Here is a 23,313-nt window from a genome sequence, read left to right on the forward strand (position 1 = left end):
ATTCTTTCGTCCGACTTCTCTGCACCTCTGTTCTATACTCTAAGCAGGACATAGGCATTGGAAGAACCAATCTTAATGTGCAAACTTCACGGCGTTTCAATCGTGATTCAGAAATACTATGACTTATAAATAAAAGATTTAAATCACCAAGCAACATTCCCTCTCTCACATTTTCTGAGCCGTGTGTTGCAGTTTGGTAAAAAGTCATTTATTTTCTTACTTCATGGAACACACCATTGCTTACGTAGCTTGCCATTATATCCACTGTACTTCCCCATTATACGTTTATCCTTTTCCTCAAACATTCATGCCTTTGAGGGACTGAGTAAATACCTTTCAGGATAATTACAAAGGCATAGTAACATGCTCCACTCACAGGTCTTTGCATGCTTATTACTTTGTCATGGATGTAGTTTATCAATTTCATTTTTATCTCACTGTCAATATGTTAAATCCCAAAGATAAATGTGCTTAACATATTGCATATGAAATATCAATGCCACAGAACAGGGAAGTAATTTAGCTTAATTGTTGGCAGTTAATACATTGCAGACTCCAAGGCTGAGTTTAAAGGCCTTTGAAGCATTAGATGAAAATTGATGGGAAGTTATCACAGTGAATCCACCTGATGCATATTTTCCCCAGTTGATTAACTTCTTCCCCTTTCTCCAGATGATGGCTTGAGGATTCAAAACAGCTGGTACATCTACACCATACATTTCTATGACCTAACCGTAGTCTTATAACTTAATGAACATTTTGTTATATTTGTCTTGCTGTGTTCATGGGTATTTCTTCTCAAAGTAGTTAAGAGGATTTTGAATACTGAGGAAAATAACCTATGGGACTTGAGTAAAGATTGGAATAGAGTTTGAAGTGTTAAGACATGGGTTAGTGGCTACTGAGTCTTTCACAGGCTTGGAGTCTTAAAATTCAGAGAGCTTAGTCCAGATGTTCTAAACATGGTATGGTAAGTGCTGTGTACTGCAGCATAAATTTTAAGTGGTCTTTATAAAATCCCAGAGTCAGATATCTGGGTAAACGTTGAAAGATCAGAGAAGTAAAGGCACAAGCCACAGCCACTTCTTACCTCTATGAATCCTCAGACTGAAAGGGCCGAGCTCCTGTCTCCTCCTGCTTTATATTCCTCTCTCCACCCAGCCATATCACTTCTTGTTTCCCCCTCCCAAGTGCTAGGATTAAAGGCATGTGCCTCCCAAGTAGTGAGGTCAAAGGCATGAGATCCTAAGTGCTGAGATTAAAGATGTGTGCCACCACTGCCTGGCCTCTAGCTACTAGCTCCACACTCTGATCTCCAGGTAGGCTTTATTTGTTAGAGCACAAACAAAATATCACCACAGTATACTCTCTTCCATCCTTGGGCTCTTTATATCTCACAGAGTGTTTGACACTAAGATCACATTCTTTCTCCAGCTTCTTCTACATAAGAATTATTCCCCCAGTCACCAGTCCTTCCCTGGTGACACTATTGACATTTTGGTATATATATATATATATATATATATATATATATATATATATATATATATATATATATATATATATTCATTCATTTGTAGTGATGGCTTTTATAGGATGAGAATCACTTTGTGTGTGTGTGTGTGTGTGTGTGTGTGTGTGTGTGTGTGTGTTCATTCATATGTGGAGGTACATAGGCATGGCTCTGGGTGTCAAGGCCAGAAATCTACCTCAACTATCTTCATAGCTTTGTACCTTATTATGTTCTGGTACAGGGAATATTAGTTATTTGTCTCATTTGTGTGACAAAGACAGCTTAAAGGGAAGAGAGACTCATTTTGGCTCCCAGTTTGAGGGTACAGGTTATTGTGGTGGAGAAATCATGGCATCCAGAGCTCAAAGAAGCTGGTTGCTTTGTATCCACACTTGGAAAGCCGAGAGTGGCAAATGCTCATGCCAAAGTCACTTTTCCTTTTCCTTTTCACTCCGAGGTTAGAACCCCCAGCCTCAATGACTGCAATGCATGCAGTCCTTCACAGGTGTGCTCAGAGGCCCATTTGATCTCAGTAAATCCTCACGGGAATGACCAGAAGCTCGTGCCCTAGGTGGATCTCAATCCTATCTGCATGGTGATTAGTATGAGCCATTGTACAGCATCTCCCCCAGAACCTGAAAGTCATTGATTGGCTAGGCTTGCCAGATGGAGAGCTCAAGGAATCCCCTTGTCTCCATCTGACCCCCAACTGGGGTTACAGACATGCCCCGCTGTGTCCATCACTCAGTGACCAGTTTCAGCCATCCACATTCTACACTTTGCCCTGTTTCATTTCGGTCTCCTGGGTTTGCTGACTTGCTTTCCTGTCCTGTCTTGCACAGAAGCGCTCCCGAGGACAAGTGCTGTTTGACAAAGTGTGTGAGCATCTGAACCTGCTCGAAAAAGATTACTTTGGTCTGACGTACCGAGACGCTGAGAATCAGAAGGTGATTGTGTATTACTGTACAGAAGTGACCAGAAAATAAACAGACACATTGCGTTCTCTCTGTATACCCCGTGCCCCATGCTTACACACCTTTGGGCCCCTAAATGTGGTTAATCTCCCTTCCCCCTCATGAAGAAAACCTTGGCAGCTTCCTATATCATTGAATGTTTTTGAGACAGTAGGTCAGTCTCAGTTTTCATCCTTGAGATTTAGTGCCAAGGAAACATTTGATACAGGGCTTTTTCTCATAGTTAAACCAATTTCTTGAGCCCATGAGAACCAAATATTTCAATTCCTATATGGAAAACTTACTCATACCCCCAAATTCTGTGAAGAAATTACAGCTGGGGCATAAACAATTAGGTATGAGGATAACATCTGCTGTCCAGTATGCTAGTCAATGTCAATGCTTAAGTCAACATTACTAGATGTTTGCACCAGGCTAACGGCACCTGTTCAGGGCTTTATCCCACAGCTAAGCACAAAAGAAGGGAATTGTTTCCATTTGCAGATGCTAAAACGTAAGGTGTGAAAGTATGTTCATATAGACCACTTATTTTTATTGTACACAAGTCAAGAATATTCCTACTGAAGTGATAGGCAATGTCAGACTTCATCATTAAACATCTGACTTTTCCCCGGAGAAGAATTTTAGCAGGCATTAATTGTAAATGCATGTGTCTTCTTATTTAGTATTTGTGCCCTCACAAAGCTTGACAGGAGGCCACCAGATGTGTGGGAAGAGCCATAGTGGAGAGGGCCCATCCCATGACTGTTCCTTCCTGGTACATAGAGGACTTGTCTGTGTCCAATCATCAGATTAGATTTTACTCTTCTTTTATTCAAATTCATACTGTCGTTTCTTTTTCAGAATTGGTTGGACCCTGCTAAGGAAATTAAAAAACAGATTCGAAGTAAGTTCCTTTGAATTCTCTGATGTGGCGTGGTGACAGTGTTGGGGGGTGGGGGGCGGGATGTTGCGTGAACTGGTGACCCACACTGAAGTGGCTCCTATGAAGAAGAAATGCCTGGAAGATAGATTGTAAGCTGAAATTTGATCTGACACATCACTCTGGCTCCAGTAGGCCTGTTTTTGTCATCACAGCTCAGAAATTAAAATGACTTTGACAGGTGACCTGTTCCTTGCCTGTACACAGATGTGAAATGCAATGTAATCAAGTTTTGTTGCACTCACCACTTAATCATTTAAAGTTCCAGACTTAATTATTCATTTAAAATTGTTTCCAGTGTTCAAAGGCCACACTAAAGTTAACCATTTGATGGTTTTGAAAGTGAATAACAAATCAGTTGCTTGCTGTGGTTGCCAACTTTTCCTTATTTCCTAAAGATGGGATGTCCGTGTCTACTAGGCTTGGTGGCACGTTTGTAAATCCCAGCCTTGAGGCGGAGGCAGGAGGATCACAAGTTCAAAGAGATAGAACGTGATCAACAACAAAAAAAGTGTGTGTTTCCTGAATGACAAGAAGATTCCATGAGCATATCACAAAGCTGGAGTATAATTAGCTAATAATATTAAACAAGTTGCTAAATCTAGTGATTAGATGCAAATTAAAATGAGACATCGCTTTTCCCTTATTTGCATTATTGAAAATTTCCTAAGTTTAATGACTTTTTAAATAATCTTTACAGGCAAGTACATGCCATACTGGTAGAGTGAGATCCTTCTAGAATGAGGATCAAGCTGATGAGCACAGTCACAGATTTATGTAAATCCCGACACTGGAGGTTTTGTTCTTAGGAGAGCGTCCCTATTCACGTGTTTTATACATCCGCCCAGATCATAAAAACCTCACACTCTATTACATAATGTGAATAGTATATTCATAATGTAATTTATGATACATAAGAAGAATATGATATAGAGTAATTTATGATATAAAAACACTGTGGAATTTTAAGACTTGTCAGGCATTGAAGATTAAGATGGGAAACTTTTCATAAGTCAGTTTTTTGTTCATCAAAAGTTTCTAATTTGAACTACTGCAGGGTGTACAGGAATATTTCCATCAGCGTGTTGGAGCTGTTTGACTTCCTGTTTCCCGCTAGGCCATCCTCTGAGCAGAGTCAGGGCTGGCTGCTCTTATGCATAAACCCCTTTTCCCAGACTCTTTGTTGCTTCTTCCCCCCAAACCCCCCTCCGGCTCTCCCTCTCTCTAAATTTCACTGTCTCATTAAAAGGTCACATTTCACTGGCTTTTTCTTTTGGACCTTGATTGGTGTGTAGATTTTATTATTGTCTCCTTAAAATTTCTGCTTGTTTGAAAATGCCATGAAAGACTTGGTAGTGTTTCCAGGAAAAGTTAAGAATGTGACCCCTTTGTAATGGCGGTCATCATGGGGATACTGCACATTCACCTCCCATAGTAGGACCACAAGGGTGTAGTATCATGATGATACTACACAACACACACACATACACACACACACACACACACACACACACACACACACACACACACACACACATACACATACACACACACCTCCCATAGTAGGAACACAAGGGTGCTTACCAAAACCAAAGGTCCAACACAATATTCCAAGTCTCCGGAACTCGAATCTCTGGGAATAAAGCTTAGAAACGTTTCGTTTTTCAAAACAGCTCTAGTACATTTAGGCTCACTGTCATTTGCAAAATTGATTTGTAGGATGAGGGTTTTGTACAGAAATGCATTTCTTATTCTTTCTACTGGTTAGTTTCTGACTTTGACTTCTCACTCTGAGTTTATTATAAAATGGTTTACTTCTACTGCAGGACTCATCATTGAAATCACTGAAAGGCTCACCTGGAATAGATGAAAGTTAGGAAAGTGCATCGAGTCTTCTTCCCTTAAGCAATCCATTAGTCTGGGTTCCACTGCTTTCTATAAAGCTCGCTCCCGTTATCAGCTCACTATTGGCAGACACTGAAAGGGGTCTGTTGTAATAAGAACTGAACAAGAATCAATAGGGACATTAGAAAAAAATAAGACTGTAGAATGACAAAAAGACATTTTTTGAAACAGTAGGAAAATGATCACTAAAATATATTTGAATGACAGATAATTTCTGGCTTATAATTCTTAAAGCGTGTATTGCCTTCATATCTTGAATGTCTTGAAAATGGCATTAAGTACCTAGTGATAGCTGCCTAGGTGCTAATTCTTTGGCATGGAGAATCTTCAGTGTGAGGTAGATGGCAGTTTTGGAGAATAAACTAGGAGGTGTAAGTGGTGCTGTGACGTTGGTGATAGAAATGTAGAAATAACAAAGCCCAGTACTGCCACCTGTGCCAGAGCAGAGCTGGGAATGTGTCCAGTGGTGCTCCTTTGTCCAGAGTGTTTGCTTGTGGAGCACATGGAGTTCCCAAAAGTCATTTCACGGGCAAAGGGGGCGTCAGAGGAGGAGGAAGATGTGCCGAGGACGGGCAAATAAGAGCTGTTCAGGGGGTCACAGAAACATTTGTGACCTGTGGCACAAATGGAAGGAAACATCTGAGGAATTTTCCAGGAGCTTTGGAGGTGATAATAAAGAATCTCTAGTGTAGGAGGAAACGATACAGCGTCACAGGAGAAGGAATGCCCAGGACTTGATAAGTCACTGTATTTCCAAGCCAAGAGAAATAAACAAGGTAAATAGGAAAAAAGAAGACTATGTCTTTAAAAAAAATAATAAAGTACAGAAGAAAATAAGTGTGTTGATGCAGTCATTCGGTTACTGAAATATGGAGATTGATGTGCCAGGTACCATCTCACACTGTAATAAGATAACCCAAGAGAGTCGATGTAAAGGAGAAATGGTTTATGTTAGCCCACAGTTCTGTGGTCACTTGGCTCATATGCTTTTTGGGCCTGTGACTGGGCAGCACCTTGCGGCAGGGCGAGGGTGACACTGGAAAGCTGCCAGGACTGAGGGGGTACTCACTTTATAACAGTGTCCCTCTTTCAACTCCCACAAAGCTATGAGTCTGTACATGGATTAATCCATTCATGAAATTAGAGCTGTCGGTATCCAGTCACATCCCAAAGGTCCCACTCGAGCACAGCCTTGGTGAGGACCAAGCCTTCCACATGAGTTTTTAGGGAACATAGTAAATCCAGACCATAGCACTTAGGAAACCTGGGTAATGCTCTAAGGCTAGACATGTACAGACAGTGCAGAGAATGGAGTAGCTAACATCTGCCTGACACTTTCGATGCTGGAGAGAACTTAAAAGATGACATGGGCAAAACATGATACAATATAAGAGAAAAAAAGACCCCTGTGAACCCTGGGTGGGGACTGAGTGGCCTCTGTTCAATGCACTAGAACTTTTTCTGAGCAAGAAAGGAATCTTCAGCAGCCACCAGAATATTGAAAGCAGTGTTCAAACCTTTCTCATAAGGTAAATACATGTTCACTAGTCCCTTGACATTTATTATAATGGGAATTAACCTGCGATAACAGAGCAGAGAGGACCTAGGAGACAGCAGTTCTGTCTGTACTGTTGGCATGTGAACCATCAAGAAAGTCGCAGCAGTAAATCTAGCCAGTTCCAGTTATCAGATGCAGGATTACCACCACCACCACAGCCGCCGCCGCCACCCCCCCCCCCCCCCGCGTCATTTGCTGCCCTCCCCCTTTGCCAGATGCTTATTCTTGATCATTATTAGAAAAGGAGAAAATTTGGTTAATGTCCTTGCTTTTAAAAAGTGCTAGTAAATAACTTGATTGAGGACAAGACTTGAAATTATCTATAGGGTCCAGTTAACAGTGATCAAAGGTGTCTGGTGTTAATGACTGGAGTCGATCCTAAGTTGATTCCTAAGGATTTGTTCTGATGTGTCCTATCCCTACAGGTGGTGCTTGGCATTTTTCATTTAATGTGAAGTTTTACCCACCAGACCCTGCCCAGCTATCAGAAGACATCACCAGGTATTTTAAAGTTGGCTATGGGAACAGTAGGCGCATTGGGAGGGCCACACATCTCTTGAGTGCCCCAGGGAAGAGCATGCCTACATCTGGTCGCCTTACAGTCATCGTCTCTCCAATGGCAAGCAAGAGGCAGCTAAATGAGTGCAAACATAAGATGCCAGGAGTTGCCAGATGCTACCTCGACACAGTTGAATCCTCAGTGATAGGCTGACCCTCCTGGGAAAACATTCAGAGCTGAGACACAGTCACCCATCCACCACAGCCAAACTGGATGGGATTCAGCCATAAATGATAGAGCAACACTGAGTGATCCTGCTTTAAAACTTAATAACAAATATCTTTATATGCTTATGCTCTGTATGTAGCCAACCTGATACTTCATAGCTGTTTAATAATGAGAGAGAGAGAGAGAGAGAGAGAGAGAGAGAGAGAGAGAGAGAGGAGAGAGAGGGAAGCATGGATAAATTTAAGAGTTTACTTTCTTTCATGTGTACATAAAAAAGGGAAATGATGGATTTGTTTTCTGGAAAGAGGATACTACGCAAAAGATCTAACATACAAATATTCCAGTTTGGTGGTTGAGCTTAGAGCACAAAAAGGGATTCCCTTGACAAAACTACACAATGTAATTTAGTCTGTTCTTGCTCCTGTCCCCAAATACCTAAGACTGTGGTTTACAAATAGAAATTCACTTGAGGCATTGTGGAGACTGGGTGTTCAAGACAAGGACGCTGGTGTGGGCATTCCGATGAGGGTCTCTTTCAGAGTTGCAGATTACCAGCTTATTACAGAGAGTTGCCCTGTAGCCTGTTTAAAACCACTAATTGCATTTATGAAGGCTCTACACTCATGATCTGATCCTCTCTCTCAAAGACCCCGCCTCCCAACCCATCACACTGGGCGGGGCTAGCATTTCCACTTTTGGATTCAGGGCTAGAAGCTGGGACACAAACAACCAGGACCACCATTCTCCATTCGCATACCTGTGTAGATGTTCCCGCCTTGTGCTTTGGAAGCCCCATCCCTCACTGTGTTTGGTAGTGAGGTTATGTCCAAAGTGACTTAGTCCTGTGTGTGAGTTTTCTATGTAAGCCTTGTACCTTTTTTTTTTTTTTGAAGGATTTTTTTCAAAGAAAATAAGTTACTTAAAACAGTGTCCTCCACTTTACTGCATTGAAAAATACTTTTACCAAAATCTTTGAGAAGAGTTAATGATTAGTTCCAGAGAATTTTTTTTTAATATTTGCAATAAGTCAGGGAAAAATTATACTTTGTCTATATAAAAGACACTTATGCTCAGGACTAAGTAATTAGTTACAACTAATTTTGTGGTTATAGACCCTAAATGTGCTTGGACTCATAAATCCATGCACAGTTCCTGTCTACTGTGTAGTGTCTGTAGAACCGGTGGGGTATGTAAGAACTCTAATGTGTGAATTACATAGACTTCTCATCTGTCTGTGGCCAGGCTTATTTCCCGGAGGCCTGCAGACTCCTCTCTCACAGGGAGAGTAGTTGACTACATCCATCAAAACCTGTGGGTGTCAGCACTTACCCTCAGGGGTTTATCTGTTAATCCTTATTTAATTCTTTTTTATTTTATTTTATTTTTAATCTATGAATCTCAAACAGAAGATAGAGCAATTGCTAATGTAACTATTTTATGATGTCATGGCAGAATTATGTGAAAAATATTTTTATATATCTCCCATTTAAAACTATTCACCTATAATGACAGGAGTCCCATATTTTAAAGTAGGAGATTTTTATAGAATTTGTATCAGCTAAATTCCAGGAAGATATCACACACACACACACACACACACACACACACACACACACACACACACGAGTTAAAAGAGTAGAAATTATTTGTCCTTAGAAACGCAGCCACGGAGCCTAGAGAAAGGACAGCTTTTGGGTTATCTGAGGTCAGCTTGGTCATATGGCAAGACCTAACATCTAGATCTTAGATTGAGCCCTCCCTGAAGACTGTGTGGGGTCTGGCAGTTTTACATAAGAACATCCTTGTATGTGACAGGTCACCCCAGCTGATTGTGAGGGTATGAAATACTAGGAAAACACCTCTTTCAATGTCTCGCTCTGCGCTTGATTGATAGGGCCTTGTTTTACTGTGAACAGTTCCTTCTTCTAGGTTCCCTAAATACTATTTGTCGCCCTGTAATTTCTTCTTCTATAGACTGATTATAGTTGAGGTCCTTATAACAGTATGCAAATGTGTCCTTAGAGAGGTTACTGGCCTGGGAGAAATTGTTTATGAATACTAAATGCTCTCTCTCTCTTTTTTTTAATTCCTCAGAATCTCATGCATGAATGTAATGTTTTTAGACCATGTTCACGCTGTCCTGCCCCCTTCCATCTCCTGTTACTGCATGCTAATGCCAGCTTTCTCTTTGTCCTTTCGGCCCCTGGAAGGTACTACCTCTGCTTACAGCTGCGAGATGACATCGTCTCCGGAAGGCTGCCCTGTTCCTTCGTAACTCTTGCCCTGCTGGGCTCCTACACGGTGCAGTCAGAACTCGGGGACTACGATCCGGACGAGTGTGGGAATGACTACATCAGTGAGTTCCGCTTTGCACCAAACCACACAAAAGAACTGGAGGATAAAGTGGTCGAGCTGCACAAGAGCCACAGGTTGGTGTGGAAAGCCGGTGTGCATGCATTCCGTCAGGGTCTCCAGCCCAGCTCTGGTGCCAGGGGGGCTGAGGGTGGGGCAGAGGCCGTACATGGTTAAAATGGTGGTTTAGGTAAATTTCCTCTCAGAGCATTCAGACACCCTTTTGTGGGTGTCCCTACAAAGCTGTCTGCCTCATGATTGTTTTCCTGTGGAGATACTAAGACACTCTTACCCGCCGTGCTTGGGAGCAGACGTGTTTCAGGTGTCAGAGGTTTTCAGACTATTGGATAGTTATATAATGTAGCAACATCTGTTTGGGATGAAGCTGAGAATCTAAATAGGAAATTTCATTTATGTTTCATAAACCCCCTGATGTGCATGACTTCCAGGTGACGTTATACAATATTTTTAGAATGCCTTGAGCATTGTATCGATGCTTTAAAAGATGCGGTTTTTGGGGCATTTCAGCTCTGGAATTTTTGAATTAGGGATGCTCAAACCTGTATCTGCTCGTTTCCCAGTGAAGACTTTCTTACACAATGGGAAGGAATGAAACCCTACGAGATAAGGGGAAAGAAAGCAGCTGACCGGCATGCAGGAGCAGACCTGGCTAGCTGCTTTCCATTTTCAATTCTAATTGATTGGAAAAGTTTAACACTTGCTTTTCTCTAATCAGAGGAATGACGCCAGCGGAAGCAGAGATGCATTTCTTGGAAAATGCCAAAAAACTCTCCATGTACGGGGTAGATTTACATCATGCCAAGGTATGCGTTTTCACACCCTCGTCTACTTGATGTACATCATGCCAAGGTGTGCATCTTCAAACCCTTGACTACTTTGCTTTGTTATTGCCACAAGCTGGAATTTGTACTTCATTTCATGTAAATGAGTACTTCTATGCTTCAAACCAGTGTGCCTTTGAAACCCTGTTCCATATTAAAAACAAATAGTACTCGTCTTTGCAGGGAGGTAGGTACCCTTCATGGCTCAGACTTGCATTCCTGCTTTCTGTTGCCTGTTGATTCCACAGTAAACTCAACCCTGACCTAGGAGCCCTAGCTCACCCTGCCTTCCTTGACACAAATGTATCTCCCACTCGGTACTGACACAAGCCCCTTGTGCCCCTAGTACCCTGCTTCTGCCCTTTCCCTGAACATAACCTCCTCTCTTCCTCTGGACAGTCCTGCTCTTGTCTTTTTCTGTTTGTCTATCTGAACTTGGCCAATTGTCCGACACCAAGTGTTACATCTGCTATATGTCACGTACTGTTTTAGCTCACTTTAAAGCCCCACTGAGCATCAGTGAGTTTGTGTTAAATGTAAAGAATCCTTTATCTAAGGTTTAATCTCTGACATATATAACCAGTGCTTTGAAATAAGATTTCATTAAAAATACAGCAGCTAAGAGCAACCATTCAGGGCAAGGATTGCCTTACTGACTCGTAATGGACGCAGTGTTTGAGATGCATCTTAGGAAGGAAGAAGTTGAGATTAAACAGGAGGGTTTTGATGGTGATAGGAGATAGAGTAGTTTTGACTCCATGTCATGCTATTTCTAGAATTTCCTTCTCAGCATTGAGACGATGAGTCCATGACTACATGTCTACTATTTAGACAGCTGTGAGCAAACATACTGTTAAAATACAGGGAAGCACTTGAAACATTTATCAACAAAATATGGGAAATCTGTTGGGACTCTAGCGATGGAATCTTGTATTTGAGCCTTGTTCAAAAGGTCAGTCCTTAAAGATCATGAGTCATTTCTTGTGGCTGATGCTGACAAGATAATATCAGTCCCGTATAGGAACAAGGATTCGACCTCTGATAGATATCCCCAATTTCATAGTCTGGAATTCCAAAGAATGTGTGATTGCAGGCTTCCAAGGAAGAAAGTCTCTTTCAAAGCCCATTCTGAGGCCTAGAGATAATGGGATTCCAGCTGGCCAAGTTCAAGGAAACATCTCAACACCCTGATAAACAAAAAGAAGGAAGTCTGGGCTCTCTGTTTAAGGCCTGTTGATAAGTGGGGGAGCATTTGAGTTGACTTTGGGGGAGCAAGGCAAATCTATAGTGAGATTGAACAGGAAACTGGCAGACATCTGGATTGGATGGGTGATGTCTATGTGGTTTGATTGGTGGTGTCTTTGGATCACCCTGAGCATTACAGAGGACAAGCCCTTCTAAGTCACATGTACTAGTAAGATGTCTATGAGTATGGGCGGGACTCCCGCCAGGGGTATGCCAATATATTAAAAGCCAACCTCCTTGACATTTGTGTGTGGTCACAGCAGTAGGTTCCTGTTTCACTCATCTTTTTCAATGTTATGCCAGATAAACCTTTGTGTAATGGTTTCAAAATAAAACTAAGGACTTACAGTGAGATTGTATTGTAAATCCTCTTCAGGTTTTCTCTATTTGGCTAAAAGGTGAAGAAATGAACATGAAAAGATAATCTGAGTGAATGTGGCCTGACTTTTGTGTAATGTCACCCACTGTGATTCATTTGCTACCCAGAAATAAAGATTAGTGCATCCTTTGGGGAAGTGCGACTCAGGATGTATCGTTGCTACCCGGAAAAACCAAGCTGCTTAACTCTCGCACGGTGACTACTGAACTTAAATAGATGGCTGCTTTTTATTTAATAATATGATTTGAAATTACGCCAATTAAAAATAATGAATTACGGAAGTAGAATGCAGCCTGTTATAGGATTTTATCTGGATATTAAGTATAACAAATGACTCGGTTATAGACTTCATCTTCCCATGAAGACGTGCTCCATCATTTCAAGAAGGAAATTGACTGAATTAAATTAGTGCTAATTTCTGGTCATCAATGACATGCTTCTCTTGTGTGGATGGCCTGAGTGTCTTTGAGCTTAAAATCCCCTTAAATATCCTAGATTGCAATCTTGGACTCCAGAGCTCATCATAAAGAATAAATACCCGTATTTGATGGTGATCTTATGTTTGGGAAACCTATCCTGAATAATTTGTTTTCCCTTAGGAAATCTGTATGTAGTTGTTTGTCAATGTCCATCTTACTAGGTTTTGTCAAAGTTCTTTATTGGATGTAAGATTATAAGGTGTGTGTGTGTGTGTGTGTGTGTGTGTGTGTGTGTGTGTGTGTGTATTCCTATCAGATGTCCTATGTACAAAACATTGAAGGACAGTATAGTTTAATAGTGACCCTGAATGGAGAGAAGGGCTATGTGTGGTGATATATGTCACCTGAGCAGTCAGTCCAGCATCAAAGGCAGGAAGATTGAGAGTTTGAGGCCACCAGAGCTCCATAACAAGATCTCAGGAGCCTGTAGTTTGATGGTAGAGCGAAGCCCCAGGTTAAATCCTCGATGCTGCAAGAAAGCATAAATACATGAATTAAAAGGAATTAAAGCAATAACAGAACTCTTGGCCCTCATCAGGACAGGCGAACGCACCCCAGGTCTGTCTACCATGCCAGAAGAGGAGGCATGTGAAGGCCGTCATAGAGAAATACCCTAAGGAGGACAATGGAAGCTTTAATATCAAGGGTCCTTGAGATTATCTCGATCTGTGGCTGTGGCAGAAATTTTGATACAGGAATATCTTTTGTTGTTGTAGTTAGTGAGCTACATACTTTTTCATTTTTCACTGACCTTTGCTTTCAACACACATACTGACTTTGATTACTTGCTGGACAGACCCTGTGCTGGGCCATTTACAGAGGCGAAACTCGGTGCAGTTCTAGCCAGCTAGGTCTCCAGGGAAAGGGAGCTGAAGGGAGACTTAGTCTCAACACCGCCTGGCTAACAGATGTGGAGGTGATGAGGGTGGGTTAGGGAGCCACATGTAGTCAATGCGCAGGAAGAGGAGGGATGGGCCTTCCCTTCTCTGTGAAGGGCACTTTTTTCTTTATATTCAATGACATAATAGGTATTGAGAATATAGATAATTGTTGCTAAAGTTATCCTGTTTCTGCCCAGCTGCTGCAGCCCTCAGGCCCAAGTAAACACACAGAGACTTATATTATTTACAAACTGTATGGCCTAATGGCTCAGGCTTCTTGCTAGCTGTTCTTATATCTTAAATTAACCCATTTCTATCAATCTATAAGTTGCCACGTGGCTCGTGGCTTACCGGTGTCTTAACATGTTGCTTCTCATCACGGCAGCTGGCAGCATCTCCCTGCCTCCACCTTTCACCTCCCAGAATTCTCCTCCCTCTTTGTCCTGCCTCTTCTTCCTACCTGGCTACTGGCCAATCAGCACTTTATTTATCAACCAATCAGAGCAACACATTTAGAGCATACAGAACATCCCACAGCAGGTAATAGTGAAAATGGTTTTAATATCCTTTTCTTCTTTGGACAAAGCTGTAAAATTGTTTATATCCAAAGAAAGTGACTCAACGAGCAGCTGTTGAAGCAGCCTCCTGCTGGCCTATCTATGTATGCTCCAAGGCAGTCCCCGCCGAGTGGCCATAGGAACACACTGGCTGGTTCTCAAAGATCAATACCAGTGACTTTGGGGGCATCAGATTATAAGTTCTTAAGTTGTCCCTTCAAACTAAAGTCCCCACCAGTAGGGGTTTTTCCCTCATTTTATTATAATATAAAATCCCGACTTCAAATCATTTCACCTCATGCAATAACTTCGTATCGAATAGAGTATGTTTGGAAGTAAAAATATTTTACTTTAAACTATTGTTTGTCTTTTTCAAAATTTAATGTTTTCAAGTCAAAGGTTTTTTACTCTGGAAACATCCAGCTCATTTGCTCGTGGTGAGGTCATAGAGAGCTCCCTCCACACAAGAGAATGAGGTTCCCCTGTGTGGTTATTTTATTGTCCCCTCTCCACTTCTCTGGTGCTACACAGTGACTCCAAGCTGGCAGGCCCAAGCCACCTACCAGACAGAGTCCTACTCGTCACTTCCTGGGCGGGACCTGCTTGTGATGTTCCTGTGCACCTCACATACATTCTGATGCCGTCCAGTCTCTTTTCCTTCAAAGCCACCACAGATGTCCATCGTACAGATTTCGGTGAATAAAACATTCAAAGGGGACAGACGGACATCACAATGACACCTCTTAAACCTGGGTGCTGGGTGACTCCATGCCTCAGAATTTCATGGTGAAGACTGTACATGTGTGTGCACACCCGTGTGTGTGTGTGTGTGTGTGTGTGTGTGTGTGTGTGTGTTAAACTCTGTGTGCAGTATTAGTGTTATAAGTCTCATATACTCGGGAGAACTGATTTAACTTCAGCAGCCCTCCATAGTGAAAAATACCATCATTAAAATGCTATTATGTAGTAGTGGTGTTTAAAAAAAAATCACAGCAGTATTTTTCATATTTAAATTAGTCAATTATAACTTCTGTCACGGAGTCCTAAATCTTGTACCTGCAGAAAATGGAAATAAGTGAAATACTGCTCCATTGTTTCTTCCAGGATTCAGAAGGAGTAGAAATTATGTTAGGAGTCTGTGCAAGTGGTCTGTTGATATACCGTGACCGGCTTCGAATAAACAGATTTGCTTGGCCCAAGGTCCTAAAAATTTCGTATAAACGGAACAACTTTTACATTAAAATCCGGCCAGGAGAGGTAAGTACACCCCTTATTTTCATAGGCTTTGAGAAGAAAGGTCCCTAGTGCAAGCAGAAATATAAATGATGTGTTTGTGAGTTCCAAGAATCATGGGATGTGGCAAATTATGTCTAAATGCCTCTGAGAATTTGTTGTAGGTTCCTCCAGTAATTAGTAACAAAATGTTACCTTCTTCTTAGGTTATTCAGATTTTTTTAACCAACTGCATACATTAACTGAAAGAACTTTTAAAATCATATTTTAATGTAACATCAAGATTTCTGCCTCCTTTTTTAATACTCCAAGTTGTGGTGAGGACCTGTTTTCCTGTGTCCTTTCACAACCCCACTCCTCATTTTGTTCTCCTATAAATCTGGCTGCTCCCTCAAGTCAGTACCTTCAAGATAACATGCTTTAAGGTACAAGAAACATTGGAGCAGAGTTCTGAATGTAGTTTTCCTTTAAATTAGAGAAACTAATGATAAGAATTGTTAATACTCTTTAAGCAACAGTCTACACAGTGGACTTACATCCTCCTTGTTGATTTGTACATAGTAAGCTATAAATGCCTGCCCCCTGACACTCACTTAGGAGAAAATTAATAAATACCTAAAATTTCTAATGGGTGTGGTTAGTATATTAAAGGCTGTCAGAACCCAAAGATCCCTGTTCATTTATGTTTCTAAAGTTCCTGGCATAATACAAGAGTTGTCTCTCTTAAGATTTTACCTCTCCACTGGAGTTTCTGGGCGGAAAATCATTTAGAAAAATTAAAATATAAGGCTGGAGAAATGGTTGTGTGGTCAAGCGCACTTGTTGCTTGTGTAGAGGACCCAGATTCGATTACCAGCACCCATATGGTGGCTCACAAACATCTGTAACTCCAGTTCCAGAGAATATGATACCATCTTCCAGAAGTCTCCCCAGGTGCCAGTCATGAAAATGGTGCACATACACACATGCAGACAAAACACTCATTCATAGGAAATAAATTTTTAAAAAGTTTAAAAAATAAAAATATAGGGCAATAATTGCATTTAATGTAAATATAAAACCATAATTATCTATAATGACATAATAAGTATTTCACATGATTATACCTGAAATTGTAGTATTTTAAAATATTGTTCTTAAAGATTACACAGTAAACACAACACGTACATTCATTTAAATGCAATGAAAACTTCAGTGAATGTGTTTCTTCTCAGACAGTAGGTTGAGCATTAGAAGTAGATAAATATTACCTGCTCTTTCTCTTCAGGCAATTTCCATTTGTTTTCCATTAAGCAGAGAAACAGTGAGCACCTGAAGCTGTAATACCGTGTTACACACAAGATGGTGTCCTATAGATGTGGTGTGAACAGCGTGTTACACACGAGATGGTGTCCTGTAGATGTGGTGTGAGCAGTGTGTTACCCACGAGATGGTGTCCTGTAGATGTGGTGTGAGCAGTGTGTTACACACGAGATGGTCTCCTGTAGATGTGGTGTGAGCAGTGTGTTACACACGAGATGGTCTCCTGTAGATGTGGTGTGAGCAGTGCTGGGAGATGTCAGAAGGGAGAGCTGGTGACGTGAACTAACAGACCGCTGTGGTCCGTGAAAGGTTTAAATAAAGACATAACACACAGGATAAATACTTTGCATTCATAAATTTCATAATGAAATCCAGCTACACAGTGTGGCAGTGTGATAGGACCCAAGTGGCTCAGGGGCTGTGAGAAGAGAATGGAGGGAACACGTTTGTGGGAAGGTTCTGGGCAGAACTGGTAAGTTTTGGAGCAGAGTAGGGATGGAGAAAAGGGAGACGTTTCCTCTTACTTCCCAAAGAGAAGTTTCTGTTCCCATGAGTGAAACTGATTTTGAATGTGAGGGGAAGGTTAGGGGAAATTTTCAGAAAATAATCAAGATTGAAATTGTTTTTAACACAGATCCACTCCCTGCTCTTCAGTTTCTCTTGGTTAAAATTATTAAGAGTTTGACATTTTTTAGCATTAAACTTTAAGAATCATAAAGGGGAAATAAAGTCAGAGACATCATGAAATAAAGGTCTTTTAAAAAGTATCAAAATGACTCAATCACTTGGTAGGCTTGTTGGGGTAAAAGTCAGACTTTAAGGATTAGTTTTTGCACAGTAGACAATAAATAGTCACCAGCTGTATACAACCTATTAAAGGCCTTAGGCATGGCATAGATTTCCCAAAGACCAGAAAGGGTTCAAAAGGAGGCCCTAATAACATCAGTTCAAGAGAGGGGCAGGCAAAAGAGCAATGTAAGGGGAAGCAGACAGACAGCCACGGACATTAGGGACTAAGTGCCACGTGACACGAGTCTCTCCAGAAAGTGATCCACTAACTGTGTTGTGGGCTACACAGAGGGCATGCAGAATATGGACCAAGGAAAAGTGTGTTGTGAACATGTAAGAGACGGGAAGCATGGGGAGCACTGTGGAGGGGGGCAGCCCCTACTTTTTCCCCCAGGGTACCCTTGAGTGGGGAGAAGTGAGAAATATGTAGATAGAACTATAGAGGAGAGAGACCATTAGAAACACAGGGTAGCCTCAGGAGGGCCTGGGTCAAAACCCACCAGCCCCTTCTGTCTCTTCTAAAGGGCCATTTATAGAAATGCCAAGGGGTGGCACAAAAGACCTCCCCTTAGCACAGCCAAGTGCAGACCCTTCCAAACACCTGGTAACCAACATGGTCAAGCCCTCCCCTGCTGCAGCCCTGCTGTATAAAGCAAGCTCAGATCTCACTAGGAAGCTTTTGTGGGCTCCCACAGAGCACCTGCCATGGTGCATTAAGGTGAGTGCTAGTGAGCTATCAGAGGTGGCAGAGGACAGTTCCTTGTTGTAAAGTTCAGAAGAGGGGCGCGTAAGGGTTTGGTCCTGGCAGAAACAGGTGCAAAGGAACTTGTATCCCTCATACTCATATTTGAGTTAAAAGTTGTCGGTGGCAGGTAAGCTCTGCAGGTACTAACCAGAGCAGGGAGAACATTGGTAGACTGGGGGGCCTCTCATCCTGTGCTAAGGGCAGCAGAAAGCTGATCTGTCCCCACTAATGAGCAGCTAGAAGTGGAGAGAGGAGTGAGGCTTTTCAGAGGCTGGAAGGGGGAACTGGATTGGAAAGAAGATGGCTACCGGGTAAGGCTGCCCTTGGTAGGAGGAGGAGTGTCCAGTGCTCTGCAGCTCGGTTGGTGAATAGAGTTGACAATGAATCTTTAAAACACTTAGTAGGGATGATTTGGAATATTCCCAGCATTAAGTCATGCACACCTTTGAGGTGGCACATAGGCCCAACGTCCCTGATCTGGTCATCACCTTGTGTGTTCTTTGAAATTCCATGATACACTCCAGAAATAGGTGCAATTATTATATGACCGTAAAAAATTGGAAATTTTTAAGCAAGAGGAGAGAAATTCCTCCCTGCATCTTGTACAGAGAATGAGCTGACTCGACAGCCCCTGGCCTGGGCACAGGTGTCCTGCTCTGAGATGTTAGATTCAGGACTAAAAGTATTTAGTCAACAGCCACAGTACTTACTGGGACCTTCGGACCACAGCAGTTTTTCCAACTACTGCTGCAGGAATGGCCGAAGCAAGTATGAAACCCAGGAAGGCAACTTCTGACTTTTTTCCCAGTTCCCCCAATTGCTTCGGCAAACAGGAAAAAGAGGTCGGTGGGAATCATATCTCACGTGCATGCTTATGGGATTCCCTCACCTTGGCGCTTTGCCACATGAATTACGTTGGCTGTTGATATCAACAGTCCAGTTCTATGCTCTTTGGATTAAGCCTTTATGTGTAAGGGGGCCCTCTGCTGGCCTGAGGTACGATGCCTGCATACACCGGAAGCTGGCTGTGGAGCTGTAATGATGGGTAAAGCATGATACAGCAGGACAGATATTTAAAGGACCGACAGAGGATCATCTGAAGATTCTCAACAAGTTGGGAAATATGAACATGTGCTCTGCCAGTCTGTGGTGTATGATATAGAGAGATGTTAGCAGTCAGTACTATAAAACAGACGGGGAACCGCAGCAATATCAAATCATCGACTCTGGAGAAAGGATACATATTTCCAAGTAGGTACTAGGAGGAAATGTTATTCCTATGTCTGCAGTAGATTATTTTTACATCTGTGTTAATTTCTGAGCATTTTAATTCAAGCCGTCCCACCACTGACAAAACCTGCAAACAAAACTTAGTGAGATCAAGATGAATCGATCTCTGGAGGGAATCCGTGTGTCTTCCTGATTTGAGTCTAGATTTTGTAAAATGGATGTTTGCACAGAATGTTGACAGTCAACCACACTTCAGGCGTTTTAAGGTGATAGATGAAAAGATTGTTTAAAAGTGGGTGGATTCCTGGTGTGAATTCTGCACATAGCAGCCGACTCAGTAAGTAACAAAAAGAATTAGGATGGGCTGTAAGTCTGTAAATTATCGGCAGAGATTTTATTTATAAAATACCGAACCGAACTTTAATCATTCCTGTGTTTTTTAAACTCTTAGTTCGAACAGTTCGAAAGCACCATTGGGTTCAAATTGCCGAACCACCGAGCTGCCAAGCGCCTCTGGAAAGTGTGTGTGGAGCACCACACATTTTTCAGGTAGGGAGTGAATATTTGGGTTTCTTCCTAACAAAATTTTGAACAGTTGGGGCCACTTGTACTAGGGAGGAAAAAGTTGTAGAGGAAAACATCGTGGACCCTTTCTGTTCCTGTAATCACAATGATCACTCTTTCTCCTCTTTGTCCCTCTGTCTTTCCTCTGTGGGGGTGGGGTCTACAACACAGGTGCATGCATGTCACCGTACACATAGAGGTCAAAGGACATCCTTGGGTGTCCGTCCTCGCCTCCCACTGTGTTTAAGACAGGGTCTGTGGTTCACTGCTGCCTACACCAGGCTGGACCCCCTGTCTGCACGCCCATGTCCCTATAGACATGCTTGTGTTACAGGATCTACCCTGCCCAGGTTTAAGTGGGTGCTGGGGACCCGAACTCAGGTTCTCATGCTTGTGTGGCATCCCCCTTCGTTTCTGTTTTAAGACACAGCCTCACTATACAGTGCAAGCTGTCCTGAGGCTCCCAATCCACCTCCCTCACTCTCCTGAGAGCTGGGATCCTAGGCCTATGCTCCCATATCCAGCTCACGCCACGCTCCTTGATAGAAACCCTCAAAGGACATCTGACTAAATCTCAAGAATTTTCTTTAATGTATCTTGTATTATCCACTCTTGACCTGTTTTTATTATCATGTGTTTTCATCATTTTATTTCATAGTTTTCAAGTATCCTATCTGTTCCTTGTGTCTGTGTGTTCGTGTGTGTGTGTGTGTGTGTGTGTGTGTGTGTGTGTGTGTTTTGGAAACAAGATCTCTTATAGTCCCAGTTGACCTTTAACTCACTATGTAGCTAAGGATGACCTTGAACTTCTGATCACAAATGCTAAGATTGCTGGCATGTACCTACATACCCAACTTAATATTTCTTGTATCTTTTTTTTTTTTTTTTTTTTTTGTAGTGCTAATGATAGAACCCAAGGCCTTGGCATGCTAGGCAAGCATTCTACCATCAAGCTATATGCCCTGAGTATTCCTCTCTCTCTCTTCTGCCCAACCCTCCATTTTTCTTCAACTTCTGTATAACATCCCTACTTAATACACATTGTGTTTCCTAAAATTGAAAAATGAAACTCAGATTCATTTACTCACACGTGTATTGAACTTTTAGCACAGAAAGCAAAGCAATCGGCTTTAAACACCACCTGGGTGTGACTTAGCTTTTTTTGGTGTTTTCTTAATGCCTTTAGACTATTGCTACCAGAAGCACCTCCAAAGAAATTCCTGACCTTGGGCTCCAAGTTCCGTTACAGCGGCAGAACTCAGGCACAAACGAGAAGAGCCAGTGCGTTGATAGACCGCCCGGCGCCTTACTTCGAACGCTCATCCAGCAAACGTTACACCATGTCTCGCAGCTTGGACGGAGGTAGGCATTGCTAACTGGCTCTCCATAACTCGACGGCAGGGCATGTGAAATGACCGTGAGCTTTGGGTAAACTCTGAGAAGTGACGTCATGTGGATCTGAGCAGCTGAATGGCAGGTTTTGAACATTCTCATCTCCAAAAACTATCTGTGTCAGTCTGTTTTACTGTGAGTTCATGTTGGGGTATGTCAGTACTTGGGGGATAAGGATCTTGTCTTTAGCAGTCTGGACTTTGGGGAAGATGTCTTCATTCTAAATACAGAACTTACACACCCTAGGGTTTAGTTTTCTTCCAGGCAGGTTTTTAAGGATTAACAGGAAGAAAACTATAAGTTAAAAATACATCTCTTTTTAAAAATTAGAGAGAATTAGCCGGGCGGTGGTGGCGCACGCCTTTAATCCCAGCACTCGGGAGGCAGAGCCAGGCGGATCTCTGTGAGTTCAAGGCCAGCCTGGGCTACCAAGTGAGTCCCAGGAAAGGTGCAAAGCTACACAGAGAAACCCTGTCTCGAAAAACCAAAAAAAAAAAAAAAAAAAAAATTAGAGAGAATGAAAATTATTAGTCAGCTTGTGATAAGTGGGAGAAAGCATGGCTGTAGTGACTGCCCCTGTCTACTATCTGGCCAAACAGGTGTAGCCCCAGATGACCCATCAGCTCACCTAAGGGTGAGCTTAACCTTGAGTTTTCAGGAGGGGTGGTGTTGTCTACAGTTTGTGACATTATCCTTCACAGCAGAGAGCTATGCTTTTTGCTCCAGATCATGCCAGCAATAATGGCACTTAGGACCTGGTTGTGGGCATCTAATTCAGCACCTGGCCCTGGATTGGCTGATGCATGGAAGACTCATCCTGAATGAATAAAGAATGAGACAATTCTGAAAGGTGTGCACAATTTTAATAGGTAAACCTAAATGAAAAGGGAAAAATTAGATTGCCTGGAGCCCTCTTTACCCACCTGTTTTTTTCAACCACTCCTTATTGGGTCTCAGCTCCCCTCAATCCATTCCCCACATCCCCTGATTAAGAAGCAGCCATGCTTGTACTGTGGGTGCTGTGCTGTATATATTGCTACAGGTATAGAAACAATACTCCTCAAGACACATGGGAAAATGCACACTAATGCCCAGGCTGTGTGGCCCTCGGTTTTAGTCATGTGAAAATGGACATAAGACCTCCTTCAACAGGGTTGTTATGGAGAGTAAAGATGATGTATGGGAAGCATTCTTGGTGTTGATAAAATTGCCACTATAACTATGCTGATAATCATTCTTAGAGGCTTTGTAGGCTGGCCAGAACATTAATTACAATCAGCCTTCATATTCGAAGGTTCTGACTCTATGGTCAACCAAACGTAAATTGACCATGTGGGTTGAAAATATGAGAGACTCCAGGGTGGGTGGGGATTTAACTTGCTAAGTAGGCCCAGGACCCTAGGTTCAGTTCTGTCCCCAGCTGATAGATGATGATAGACAGACAGACAGCTGATAGATAACAGCAACACCCCCAGTATTTCTTCCCCTTAAAAAACAATCACATCTATACTGATTGCACAAAAACTGTTTTCTTTTATCATTCTCTAATACAATGTGATAGCTACTTACATATTATTCACATAGTGGTGGGTATTAAAAACAGTAGAGATAGTTTAAACACTAGATCCAAGTGTGCACAGATTGTATGTAAAAAGAGTGTCATTCTCTGTAAGGGACTTGAGCATCTACAGATTAAGTATTCAGAGATGTGCTGGAACCATCCA

The 23,313-nt window shown here is 42.1% G+C and overlaps 1 protein-coding gene across 50 annotated transcripts in view; it reads left to right on the forward strand.

The window, feature by feature from the left end:
• Epb41l3 (erythrocyte membrane protein band 4.1 like 3) overlaps positions 1–23,313 on the forward strand; it is a 231,463-nt gene that overhangs the window by 177,190 nt on the left and 30,960 nt on the right. For all 50 annotated transcript variants that reach the window (XM_076549878.1, XM_076549877.1, XM_076549880.1 and 47 more), the window contains exons 4-11: positions 2,356–2,460; positions 3,331–3,373; positions 7,298–7,373; positions 9,810–10,028; positions 10,688–10,775; positions 15,439–15,591; positions 20,085–20,182; positions 21,384–21,559. In XM_076549878.1, the coding sequence (XP_076405993.1) occupies positions 2,356–2,460; positions 3,331–3,373; positions 7,298–7,373; positions 9,810–10,028; positions 10,688–10,775; positions 15,439–15,591; positions 20,085–20,182; positions 21,384–21,559 (958 nt within the window). The remainder of the gene's footprint in view (positions 1–2,355; positions 2,461–3,330; positions 3,374–7,297; positions 7,374–9,809; positions 10,029–10,687; positions 10,776–15,438; positions 15,592–20,084; positions 20,183–21,383; positions 21,560–23,313) is intronic.

This window comes from Peromyscus maniculatus, chromosome 13, assembly GCF_049852395.1.
Source record: "Peromyscus maniculatus bairdii isolate BWxNUB_F1_BW_parent chromosome 13, HU_Pman_BW_mat_3.1, whole genome shotgun sequence".
Taxonomy (NCBI): domain Eukaryota; kingdom Metazoa; phylum Chordata; class Mammalia; order Rodentia; family Cricetidae; genus Peromyscus; species Peromyscus maniculatus.